The sequence below is a fragment of the Oryzias melastigma genome, linkage group LG20 (genome assembly GCF_002922805.2).
Source record: "Oryzias melastigma strain HK-1 linkage group LG20, ASM292280v2, whole genome shotgun sequence".
NCBI lineage: Eukaryota > Metazoa > Chordata > Actinopteri > Beloniformes > Adrianichthyidae > Oryzias > Oryzias melastigma.
Window position 1 is genome coordinate 12,883,074 of NC_050531.1, and position 11,851 is coordinate 12,894,924.

Here is an 11,851-nt window from a genome sequence, read left to right on the forward strand (position 1 = left end):
AAACTCAAAAGCAGAAAACATCAGAAGGTAGCGTAGCAGCTATACAAGCTTTGCGCATGCGTGGGTAAAACGTCAGTCACAACACGGAAGTAAATGCTCGTGGTACCTGTATTTCTTGTAGTAATCTTATTAGAAAGAGGTTGTTGGTTTTTTACAAAAGTAGTTCGTAAATTACGGTGATTTTGTACAAGCTACCGAACGGTAACCTTATTTTTTTTCATTGAATGAGTAATAGATAATGTATGAAGATGAAATAAAACTAGTAAGTTGCTCAAGAAGATGTTAGAATGAGAGAAATTGAAGATACATCTGTAGGCATAGTTATCCTATTCACCTAAAACGGATTCTTCATATGAATCAGTTGGCTCTAAATGAAGGTAAGAACATATATTCGTTTAGTAAGACTCAACCTTGCTTTTAAAACTGTTTGATGGTATCTTGATTGATGCTACATTAGAGTAGGGAAATCTTGTATGGACACTGACATATGGTGGACAGATTAGTTGTGTCCTTAAGCAGCCTTTCAATGGAACAGTAGCTTAACTTGATGTAACTTCTTAATCTGCTATTGAAAGCATTACTGTTTGACCTACTTGTGATAATTGCACTTTACTTTTCTCTTTAAGTTACGGTAATTTTGTTTTGGTTCCTAATTTTGTTCTTTGTTCTCAATGTCAAGTAATCTCACAGCTGTTTCTGAGACCCAGAGCTCAGCACGCCGTTGGTTGATAGCCAAGATGAGGGTGATCACCTTTTTCATCGTGGGACTGACGGTTCACGTGGTCTTCTTCCTATCCATCTTCGATATCTACTTCACATCTCCTCTGGTTCATGGCATGACGCCCCTGTCCACACAAATGAAACCTCCTGCCTCCAGACTAGTTCTTGTGGTTGCAGATGGTCTCAGAGCCGACAGCCTCTTCACCCTGCTTCCCAACGGCTCATCAAGAACTCCATACCTCAGGTTAGGAAACAGTGGTGAAGTACAATGAGAATTATTTGTTGTTTTGTACACTTTTTATTGTGCAAGTGAAATAGCTGTAAATGCATGTTTTTCAATAACAGGAGGGTTATAGAGGAGACTGGTACATGGGGTGTGTCACATACTCGTGTACCGACTGAGTCTCGACCTGGTCATGTTGCGCTCATTGCAGGATTTTACGAGGATGTCAGTGCAGTTGCTAAAGGTAGGTGCATGCTGGGATTTGTTGACACAGAATATGTTATTTTTATTATCCTAACTTGTAAGATAGTTTATTTTTATATTTTAATTAATCTGTTTGTGTGTCTCAGGATGGAAGGAGAATCCTGTGGAGTTTGATTCAGTATTCAATGAGAGCAGACATACTTGGTGTTGGGGAAGCCCTGATATTTTGCCAATGTTTGCTAAAGGTACAGATACGCAAAGTAATCACAGTCACAGACATAGCTGCATACCTGCATATCAATACGACCTTAAATGATTTTATTATGATTTAAGAGAAGAGTTACTCATTATTTTGATGCTCAAATATATTAGAGCAACCCTTTATGCTCAAAAAAGGTCACTGCAGGAAAATGTGCTTTCTTGTTACACAAATGATTGTGTCAGATGTTAAATACAGATAGCTTAAAGTTAGCCTTTCTTCTTTCTCATGGAATTATTTTTTTGTGCACTAAAAAAAAAAAACGTCTTCTTTTTGACTAATCACTTTTTTTACGCTGCTATAATTGTGAAACAAAAATCCCAGGCACCAGAGTGCCAGGTGTGTTCCACTGTGCCTTTTTTTACTCCTCAGCTTACCGTATGGTAGTATTGTTTTTAAAAGAAAATAGGATTGATTCAATCTATATAGTGACAATTTGCATAAATATAACACTGATATGTGTATTTCCTCCAAATCTAAGATAAAAAAAAAGTTTTACAGATGGATCAGTATAAATGATATTTTTACTAGCAGCAATGCATCTAATGAAAAATCAATAAATAATATTTTTTTTTATTTTAGGGAGAATCTTTATATGTGGAGCTTGCATGCATGGGTTTTCCTAGGGAACTCCGGCTTTCTCCCACAGTGTAAAAACATGATTCATCGGTTAACTGGAGACTAGGTTGACTGGCAAACTGTTCAGACATTGCTGAATTACACGTAATCTCAAGTCCTGTTGTTGGCTCTTTCAGGTGCCAGTGGAGACCATGTGTACACTCACACCTACCCAGCAGTGGAGGAGGACTTTGCTTCCACAGATGCTTCTAGACTGGACAGCTGGGTGTTCACTCAAGTCAAAGTATGGTTGTGTATATATTAACAATTAAATGTGTTCTGATTTTTCCTTTAGTAATATTTGACTGATTTGTAATATGAAAAATACTCCAATATTGCTTCATTAAGCTGTTTTTGGATCACGTGTTGTTATTTTCTTGAAATCAATCAAATTACATTTTCCTTTATTTAAGTCTTTATTTCAGTCTGCAAAGTCCAACTCCACATTGAAAGGCAGTCTGCTGAAGGATAAGAACATATTCTTCCTGCATTTGCTGGGCATTGACACAAACGGACACGCTCACAGACCCATGTCAGAGTGAGTTCTCTGCATGGATTTGGATGCTTTTTCCCTATTTTTTGAGGCATTTTGCATTCATTCCAGTTCTCGGTGACAACAACATTTACCAAAGAGGTTGCATTTTGCATTTTAGGGAGTATCTAAACAACATTGCTCTGGTGGATAAGGGTCTAGCTGAGCTTGTGCCTATCATTGAGGAGTTCTTTGGTCACGATGGCAGAACAGCATATGTGTTTACCTCTGATCATGGCATGACGAACTGGGGTAAGATTTTTTTTTTGTGCTCTAGAAAATAAAAATTGATTAGTACTTGAATTTTGACACTTTCTATAAACCAGGTTCCCACGGTGCAGGCCACCCATCTGAAACACTAACCCCTCTAGTGGTGTGGGGTGCTGGCGTTAATGTGGCCCAGAGAGTCACAGAACCCCAACCCTATGAGGATAACTTTCTTCAAGGTATGCTAATAGAGTAACTGGAAATATTTTTTTAGATTGATTAAGCTACGATAACATATTTTTCTCTTAGATTGGAAATTGGAGCACATCCGTAGAGTTGATGTCAATCAGGTAAGTGAGACCCTTTTTGTCATAATAAAGCCCACATTTGTCCACCTGTTGAGCTTAAATTTCACATTTTTCTTTTTCAGGCAGACATCGCTCCACTAATGGCTTCTCTCGTTGGTGTTCCCATTCCTGTTAACTCCGTGGTAAGTCCGTTGACAGGAAAAGAAAATGTTTTCCACTTGCTTTGGCATCAGCAACACCACAAGTTGTAAAAGAAAATCTTCTCTCATCCGTGTGTGCAGGGTGTTCTACCTATCCTCTACCTCAACAATAGTGATCAGTTCAAGGCAGAAAGCATGTACACTAACGCCATTCAAGTGCTGGAGCAATTCAAGGTAATGCAGTGGACAGTCACTGCAGAAAATCTTTAAATCTTTTTTAACATTGATAACATTTACTGCATTATTCTTTTTGCAGATAAAAATGCAGCAGAAAAAGGAAACAACTCTGTCTTTTTTCTTCACTCCCTTCCAGTATGCTTAATTTACTTAATGAAATAAAACAATTAACTAATTTCCCTTAAACACTTGTTTTTTTTTTTATTTATTCAGACAGCTAACTGAGTCCAAACAAGCTGAAATCATCCACAAGGCGCGAATACTGATTCAGCTTGAGAAATACAATGAAGCTGTAAGTATTAATAGATTTCTTTTACACACTAGTGAATCATACGTATAGTTTAAGGTGCAGCTTAAAGCATTATTGACTAAGCACTGACGCTGCACCCATTATTTTCTGGTGCTGCAACAGGCTTTGATGTTCAGTTTGATTTTTATTCATAATCCATTCCTTTATTACTCTTTCGCTATTGTTTCTCCTGCCAGATTTCTCAGTGTCAGTCGCTGATATCCCTCTCTCTGGAAGGCCTGCTCTACTATCACACCTACGACAGGTTCTTCCTGGGTTGCAGCGTGGTGCTGGGATTTGTAGGCTGGACCTCGTACGTGATCTTAGTCATACTAAAGACTCACGCCAGCCTCCACAGACACCCTCACTTCTCCAAACAGGTTGGAGGACCATTTTGTAAATTCCCTTTGTCGGTGTTTGTGCAACTTGATTTTCTTGTTAAGGTGGAATTTCTCCTCTGTGTGCAGAGATCCAGTCGCACTGTGGCCAGGTTGTGCGTGTGTGTGGCAGTGATGATCACAGTGTTCCTGCTCATCCAAAGAAGTCCAGTCACTTACTATATTTACTGCCTGCTGCCTGTACCTGTTTGGTTTTTTGTTTATAAAGAGTAAGTAATTGGCAAACACAAAGATATATATTTAGATTTTAAATTAACAAGATAACAACCCGCAGATCATGTTTGCCCAGCTTTTAGAGAGTTTAAACCACTTATTATTATTACTTCCCTTATGAACTTAACATGCAGAATTGCATTTTACATATTTATTACTTATTACTGTCTCACACTTTTTACTATCTCTGCGGAACAGATTCTGATTAAGATTACGCAAATAATAACATAAAAACAATCTAAAATATTATTATGCATTTTTCTAAGTGGGAGCAATTATATTTAAACATATTAAAGTAGAATACAGGTTTCTTTGAATTCTAGATTCCAGGTCTTTGCAGGTTTTTCTGGCTAAGGTGTGGTGAAATATCAGTGAGCCTCTCTGAGGTGGTGTTGCAACATTCATGTTTGCCCCATGCAAGCAGCGTTACCCAATGTCAATACTTCTTTCAACTTTTTTTTTTTTTTTTCCTATTTCTTATTTTTAATATAATTCTAATTTAGGTCTGGAGCTCTAACAGATCTGATTCGATCAGCCCCCTCTCTGCCATTATGGAAATGCTTTGGCTATTTTGTTTTGGTGGCATTTGGCATCGAGCTGCTGGTAGGTGACCAAATCCTTTAATCCAGCTTTTGCTTTCTGTTAAAAGTGTAGTAAAAATGACAAAAGGTGTATTTTTTAAATGACTTTTTTTGTTATTGTCTCATGCTTTTCATTATGGTCTTTGACATTTTTGCCTCTCTCTGCTGCCCCCAGGTGGTAAGTTTCTTCAATCGCGCCATGCTGACTCTTGGACTGGGTGTCCTTTCCTTGTGGCCAATCTTGACAGGACTTTTTACCAAAGCAAAGGTAGCACAGCAACACATTTTACTCTTGCAGTCACAATATATATATATATATATATATATATATATATATATATTAAATTGGATTTAATCAAATTTGATTTTAATAAAGTAAATTATGGTAAATTGTATTTTCTTAATCAAATGTATATACATTGCATTGTATGTGAGTTGTATGTTTAAATGTGTCATGATTCATCATATAAACAGCTGTAAGAACACAATTTCATTAATTTTATCTAGTTATTATTTTCAAAATCCTAAAACCTGCCTCATAGCTGTACTTTTAGAATTAACGTTATACTTCAATTTATGGTTTATTTATACGTTGTGTTTGATTTTCTCATTAGTTGAACAAATTCCACCAATCTAATTTACGTTGCATTTATTTTTAATCTGTTTTTGAGCAGTTTCGTTCTCTGAGCTGGTTTCTGGGATGTTTGTGTTTGTCAACTTTCCCCCTGATGCCGGTCGTGGGTAGAGAGCCTAACCTGCATCTGGTGTGAGTACTCCCTTTATTTGCCTAGTCTTGTCATCACGGTAAACAGATTCCCCTCAGCGTCCAGACGGTTACAAAGAAGTATTTTTTTTTTTTTGTCAATTTACTTAAGAAATGTGTCAATCTCAAATGCCCACAAGAGTAGGGGGAATTTTGTTCAACAGAAAGCTGATGGATGTGGTGTAAATCATACATGATTTTTTCTAAACGAATAAGAAAATCACACAGCTGCTACATACAATTTGCACATTATCCACATATACTGTATAATTTTTGGCTTTTGTGATGCATGCGTGATATTCATACGTGTTTCTTGCTTTCCTCATTTGTCGATGTGTGCAGATGTCCGTCTCTGTTGACGGATCTTTATGTGAATTTGACTTTGAGCTGTTCATAATTTTTAGTGGGTTGAGAATTGCGCATTTTGTGCGCATTTGGCCTAAATCTTGCACACAATTTTTACATCCCTCCCCGTGGGGCAGCCTCAGCTGGCACCTAGCAGCTGCCTTAAACTGGCACGGATCAGGGGAATCCGACTTTTTAATTAAAACAAAGGACAATGGTGTTGATGCGTGTCAGAGTGGAGAAATTCAATGAAGTACGGGTTTATGTGTTCTTTATGGGGTTTATTTGTACTTCTTCGTGGTTCATTTGTGATAAATCGGTGACAATTTCATGTCAAAGATTACAACGTTTCTCGCTTTATGCACATATAGTCATGTATGACCAATTTTCATCTGTGCAAAATGTACATAGTGGCAGTGTGGTAGGCCTTTATCATCAGGGCTCCTTTAATTAATAAAGGTGAGAGCTTGGAAAAAACTGATTACCAGCTGTCATCCATCCACAGACATTTGTGAAAGAAACTAACACCTGTGTGTGTGTGTGTTTGCTCAGTACCGGCGCAGGCCTGCTCACTCTTTTCACTTCCGCCTGCTTCCTCTGGTCATCACGGCAGAGGACGCCACTGCACTTCAGAGACAGACGGCAGTTTTTCTCTCAGGTAAAAGAGCGCTGTATCACGTGAACGTGCTGTTGTCAGTCTGTCATTGCTGTTGCAAAAAAAAATGTTGAAATTATAAACACCAACAGATGCTGCTTGTGGCGGTGTGTGCATGCGTGCCAACTCTGACACACTCCAGCCTACAACAGAAGCGGGGACTTCCTCTTCTTAACCAAATCATCAGCTGGAGTACGTTAGGTAGGTGGGAGGCAGGAAGAATCCCTACTCAACCCAATAGGAACTCCAACAAACCCTTTTTGTGCCACAAAAAAACAACTTTATTTCTAACTCAGTCACATCTGTGCTGTTTGTCCTCTTTTTTTTCCCAGGATCCTCTATCTTTGTTCCATTGCTGAGCTCAACACGTCTTTTCCATCGACTTCTCAGCATATTTTTGTCTCTCACGTCCACCTACCTCTTGCTTAGCACAGGGTAAGACAAGACATGTCATACAGACACGCTAATATTTAAAATTAGACTCATTAGAGAGTTTTCCACTGTGTTTATCTTGTTGTACCTAGGTCAGAGGCCTTGTTCCCTCCTGTGTTATCTTGGTTAATGTTTGTATGGATCAACATTGAACAGGAGGCTTTGCTCGCTCAAGGCGTCTCTGGCAGGCAGGAGGTAAAGTAGACCTGGCGTTACAGTCGTCAAATTATACCTGGTTTTATGAAAGTACCATTAGTACACCTTCAATTAATCGGTACATATATATTTTTGTATTTCTGTTTCAAGCGTTCCCTGGCCTAGTCATATAAAAACAACACAGCACACGAGGTCATGAGGCTAAAGTGAACTTTTACAAAAATCTGACATGAAGCCTGCAAGAGAAGTCCTATTGATTATTATAGCCAGCCAATATTTTAATCAAATCAAACCAATCTTTATGTATAAAAACGCTTCTCATACTTTGTGCAGCTTAAAGCGCTTTATAATTAAAAACAAAAGAAATCATTTATTTTTAATTTTTTTCTTCTACTATCCCGATTGTTCAGAGCCTAAAAGAATGGTTAATATTGTACATTGTTTTTTTGTAAACTGGCACAAACAAGTAATAAATAAATAAAAAGTATACTTAGTCTGAACTAAAAGGGAGGCAATATACTTGATATTGTATATTTAAAACGTTCCAATTTAGCAAGTATTCATTTAGTATACTATCAAGACGCACATAGTATATTGGATACTTGCTATACTATTTACAATTATGACGTTTTTAGCCTATAAAAAAAAAAACTTTTGGTAGTTTATTAGGAATTCACCCTTTGAGGTGTGGGTGGGACTGTTGGCGCGGAAGTAACACTTCGCTACACTGATTTCCCATCATTACTTTGTTTACACTCTCCTGCTAGCTTACAGCCCCTATCAATCCAAAACGGCGACCAATATCTGAGCTGTCCAGCCGTATAGTTAAGAGCCAAATGCCAGCTCAGACAAGGAAAAGGAGCATGTTTGCTATGACAGAATCCAACATTTAAAATATATATTTATAAAACATAAATAATTGTATTTTGTAGGCATCCCTCAAGTTTAATGAACAACCCATAATTTAGAGACTGGAGCAAATAGACTAATATTTTTTACTACTATTTTTGTAACATTTGAGTGTTACATCTTTATAAATGGCCGATTTTAGGGCTTTTGGCTTTTGGCTAACATGCTTTTCTGAAAGACGAGATCCTAATATACATCCTTGCTAAATTTGGTGATATGATACTAACAAAAAATGCACAATTGTCTGAGATATCAACCTAAGCGGCTCCTCTAAATCAGCAGAAATCAGTATAGAGAGAACTGGGAAAATGGCAGGGATCACTATTTGGCAGGCCTGCATTAGGGCAACCAACACACACTAGGGGAGTTTAAAAATGTTTGGTGAAACAAGATTGTGTTTTCCCTCAACAAAATAAATCTAATCTAAATATTTGAGGAATCATTTTATTTTATTTTTTAATAAAGCAATATATTTGTTGTGTAGAAAAGGATTGTCTTATTGATCTGCATATGTGTATGAACTACAGTTTTCTTTTTTCCTTTGTTTTACACTTCACTACTACATTGATAAACCTTTAATTTGATTTTTTTGTTTATGGTTGTGTGCATCCTTTTCTTGCAGTTGTCCACCATCGATTTCTCAGCAAACATCGACATCACCAAGATCCGACAACTGAAACTGGATGACATTCGAAGATCCTATTTTTTCGTATCCTGTTTCACAGTGTTTTCATCAGAACTGACAAACATTGCAAACTTAAATTGTGTAGAGTTAGAGGACATTTAAGGGATTTTAAGCTTTAATTTATTTAAGATGTATAGAAAAAGGTAAAAAAAAAAACATCTGTTTTTCCTTGACTTTGCATTTTGTTCAGGTTTTTTTCATAATTACAGCTTTCTTTGGTACAGGAAACATCGCCTCAATTAACAGGTATGTTTACATGTACTTTAAAGTTCACATATTTGGCTTACTTTCATGACGAAATGCTGTAGGAAGGAAGTTCTGTTTTGAATATGAGGGGTTTTCAAATGGTTGCACTTGAACAAATCTGTCTGGCCTGTCAATCTAAAGACTGAGCCTAAAGATCTTAATTTGTATTTACTGCAAATAATTTCAGTATTCTGTGTTATTTTTTGTGTATTATGAGCAGATTATTATTATAAAGTTAAGAATTGTTGCCCGCTTCTTCAAGTTTTTCTGAATAAATTGCACATTTTTCCTCCATTTCTGCTTGGAATAGTCCTGAAAAATGATTTTCTCAATAATAACATACTTTGTTTCCTTTTTTCTCTTTGTCTAGTTTTGATCCAGCCTCCGTTTATTGTTTCCTGACTGTTTTCAATCCCTTTATAATGGGAGGACTAATGATGTGGAAGGTACTGCACTTCAGAAGGCCTCTGTTTATAGCAAACACTGTGTTAACTAAAAGGAGAAGTTGTATTTCCTGCCTTGTCGATCAATTCCTATTAGGCTATCTGTCTTAAAGTAATTTTTAAAACTCCTATCAGATGATTGTGGACAGTTTTCAAAAAATGTCAATTATATATCAATTTCTTTGAATTTTTTGATATATAAGTGTTTTTTTTTGGTCAAAATTTTATTTATATCACACTTATTTACAAATTCACAACTTAATATGTCATTTATTGCTGCAGGTCATCATACCATTCATCATAGTAATGTGTACATTTGAGAGCATTCAAGTTGCAACACAGCTCTCATCAAGAAGGTAACACGTCATCTCCACTACAAATATCTAAATGCTATTTAAGGTCTTTTTTTACTTCTTAAACTTTTCTTGTAAGTGTTTGGCGCCATTTGAACCATTAAACATTAGTCATCTTAAATAAGTTAATGATTTAGCAAAAAGAAATGTCTTCTAAAACGAAAACCTTGGAAATGTTATAGATTATTTGCTTTCTCTGAAGTATGTAGGCACGCGGATGTGGATTCTGGATTTTATAGTTATTCTCACGTCCTTTGTTTTGTCTTTGCAGTCTGTTTCTCATTGTTCTTGTTATCAGCGATATAATGGCTCTGGTAAAAGAAAAAAACACACATTTCTATTAATTTTTAAACCATTTTACTTTCACTTTGCATCATTTTAAGATCAAATGTAAATTGAATTCATTTCCTCCTGTCCTCTTTAGCATTTTTTCTTCATGGTGCAAGACTATGGCAGCTGGTTGGACATCGGCACGAGGTAAGTTGTGATATTGTTCGTTTTTGCACTATATAACAATCACTAGTTTGTTTTTGTTTGTTTTTTTAAGCTGTAGTTCGACTTGTCTCTGTCTGTTGCAGCATCAGCCACTATGTGATCGTGATGTCTATGACCATCTTCCTGATGCTTCTCAGTGTGGTCACACATATTCTCACCTCAAAGCGACTACACTTGTGTGAAAGCCCCAAGATGCACTTCCCTTAAAAGTGTTTGCCATTCAAATTAGAGTGGAAAAGTTTTTTTGTTTGCTCCTGCAGTTCGACTGTTTTTTTAAGCAAACATGTAATGGGTGAGTTACTGTTTAAGCGCGTTGGAACTACATGGCTATTTATTATAGTTTCAAAAAGGTTCTAACTGAGTGGGTCGGTACATTGCCAACCCCATTTGCACTAAAGTCGTTTGTATTTGTTTCAAGCACATTTTTGTATTAATCATAAATTCATTTTCTTATGACTGTGACTTTAGTCTTTGTTAAGGGTACAACTATGATAAAGTCTGACTTTATTACTTTTTGAGTATATATATTTACTTCCTGGTATTTTTTTTTTTTTTATTGTAGAAGGTTAAGGGTTGCTGCTTTCTTTCTTTTAAACTACTAAAAAACATATATTTATGTCTGTTATAATCCACAGTTCAAGTGATTTAGGAAATGTTACGGTATTGGGTTAAAGCCACTGTTTGGTTATACGAAAAATACAAAATACTAAAGAATTATTTGCACTCCTTAAAAATGAGGAAGATTTGTTTGACGTTAGACCTCAACGGTGCACATTGCTTCAAACAGGGGTTTCAAAATGTCAAAAAGGAACTTAAAAAAAATAAATAAATAAAGTTGATTTTGGGACAAAATATCATTGGTCTTTTGAACTTTTCTTCGTGAGATTACTGTCACATATCTCAAAATGCCACAGCAACTTTTTTTTGCAAATTTGGCTTTAAGAAAATGTAAAATTTTACGGCAACCGAACGGTTTTTGTCTAAAAGTTGAAATTGGTAAATGGCAGAGGTGAAGTGACAGTCCAGCAACAGGCAAGAATGACGCGATTATGAAATCAGGCGGCCACAGGTCGGTGGCAGCAGCTCTGACTGGTCGATGTGTAAGTGTTTCTGGACGACGAGTGTATATGTGTATATATATATATATATATATATATAAACCTAAATACACTGCTCACAAAAATTAAAGGGGCACTTTAAAGAAACCTCCTCACTATTTCTGTCTCTCTCATATGTTTTATCTGAGGCCTTGAGAGTCCCGAAAGGCACTTTTAAGTAAAATGTACTATTATTTATGTTATTAATGGAGCCCTTTAGGTGGAAAACTTTACACCATCACTTATTTGATCACTGTTGGAAGTTTCCTAACCTGTGATCTCACTGAGAGAAATTTGCATGTCCTACCTGAGTCTATTGCTTTTTTTTTTTTTTTTTTTTTTT

General features: G+C 36.4%; 1 protein-coding gene across 1 annotated transcript; it reads left to right on the plus strand.

The window, feature by feature from the left end:
- The first annotated feature begins 93 nt into the window (after window positions 1-93).
- Window positions 94-10,846, plus strand: pign (phosphatidylinositol glycan anchor biosynthesis, class N). The gene is made up of 29 exons (XM_024279803.2): window positions 94-377; window positions 680-964; window positions 1,066-1,187; window positions 1,294-1,392; window positions 2,162-2,268; window positions 2,438-2,562; window positions 2,678-2,808; window positions 2,883-3,002; window positions 3,073-3,113; window positions 3,194-3,253; window positions 3,353-3,445; window positions 3,528-3,583; window positions 3,662-3,740; window positions 3,935-4,117; window positions 4,205-4,344; window positions 4,852-4,951; window positions 5,105-5,197; window positions 5,604-5,695; window positions 6,590-6,695; window positions 6,785-6,893; window positions 7,025-7,127; window positions 7,217-7,319; window positions 8,812-8,898; window positions 9,065-9,120; window positions 9,491-9,566; window positions 9,846-9,919; window positions 10,188-10,230; window positions 10,341-10,393; window positions 10,495-10,846. The coding sequence occupies exons 2-29, from the start codon at window positions 738-740 to the stop codon at window positions 10,616-10,618; spliced, it is 2,802 nt and encodes a 933-aa protein (XP_024135571.1). The 5' UTR covers window positions 94-377; window positions 680-737; the 3' UTR covers window positions 10,619-10,846.
- The last annotated feature ends 1,005 nt before the right edge of the window (window positions 10,847-11,851 follow it).

What these genes read in the sequence shown, in the direction of transcription:
- pign (XM_024279803.2), top strand. Translation starts at nt 738, where the DNA reads ATGAGGGTGATCACCTTTTTCATCGTGGGACTGACGGTTCACGTGGTC. An exon ending in TGTCAGTGCAGTTGCTAAAG is followed by an intron (nt 1,188 to 1,293) that starts GTAGGTGCATGC and finishes TGTGTGTCTCAG; the next exon opens with GATGGAAGGAGAATCCTGTG. An exon ending in TCATGGCATGACGAACTGGG is followed by an intron (nt 2,809 to 2,882) that starts GTAAGATTTTTT and finishes TCTATAAACCAG; the next exon opens with GTTCCCACGGTGCAGGCCAC.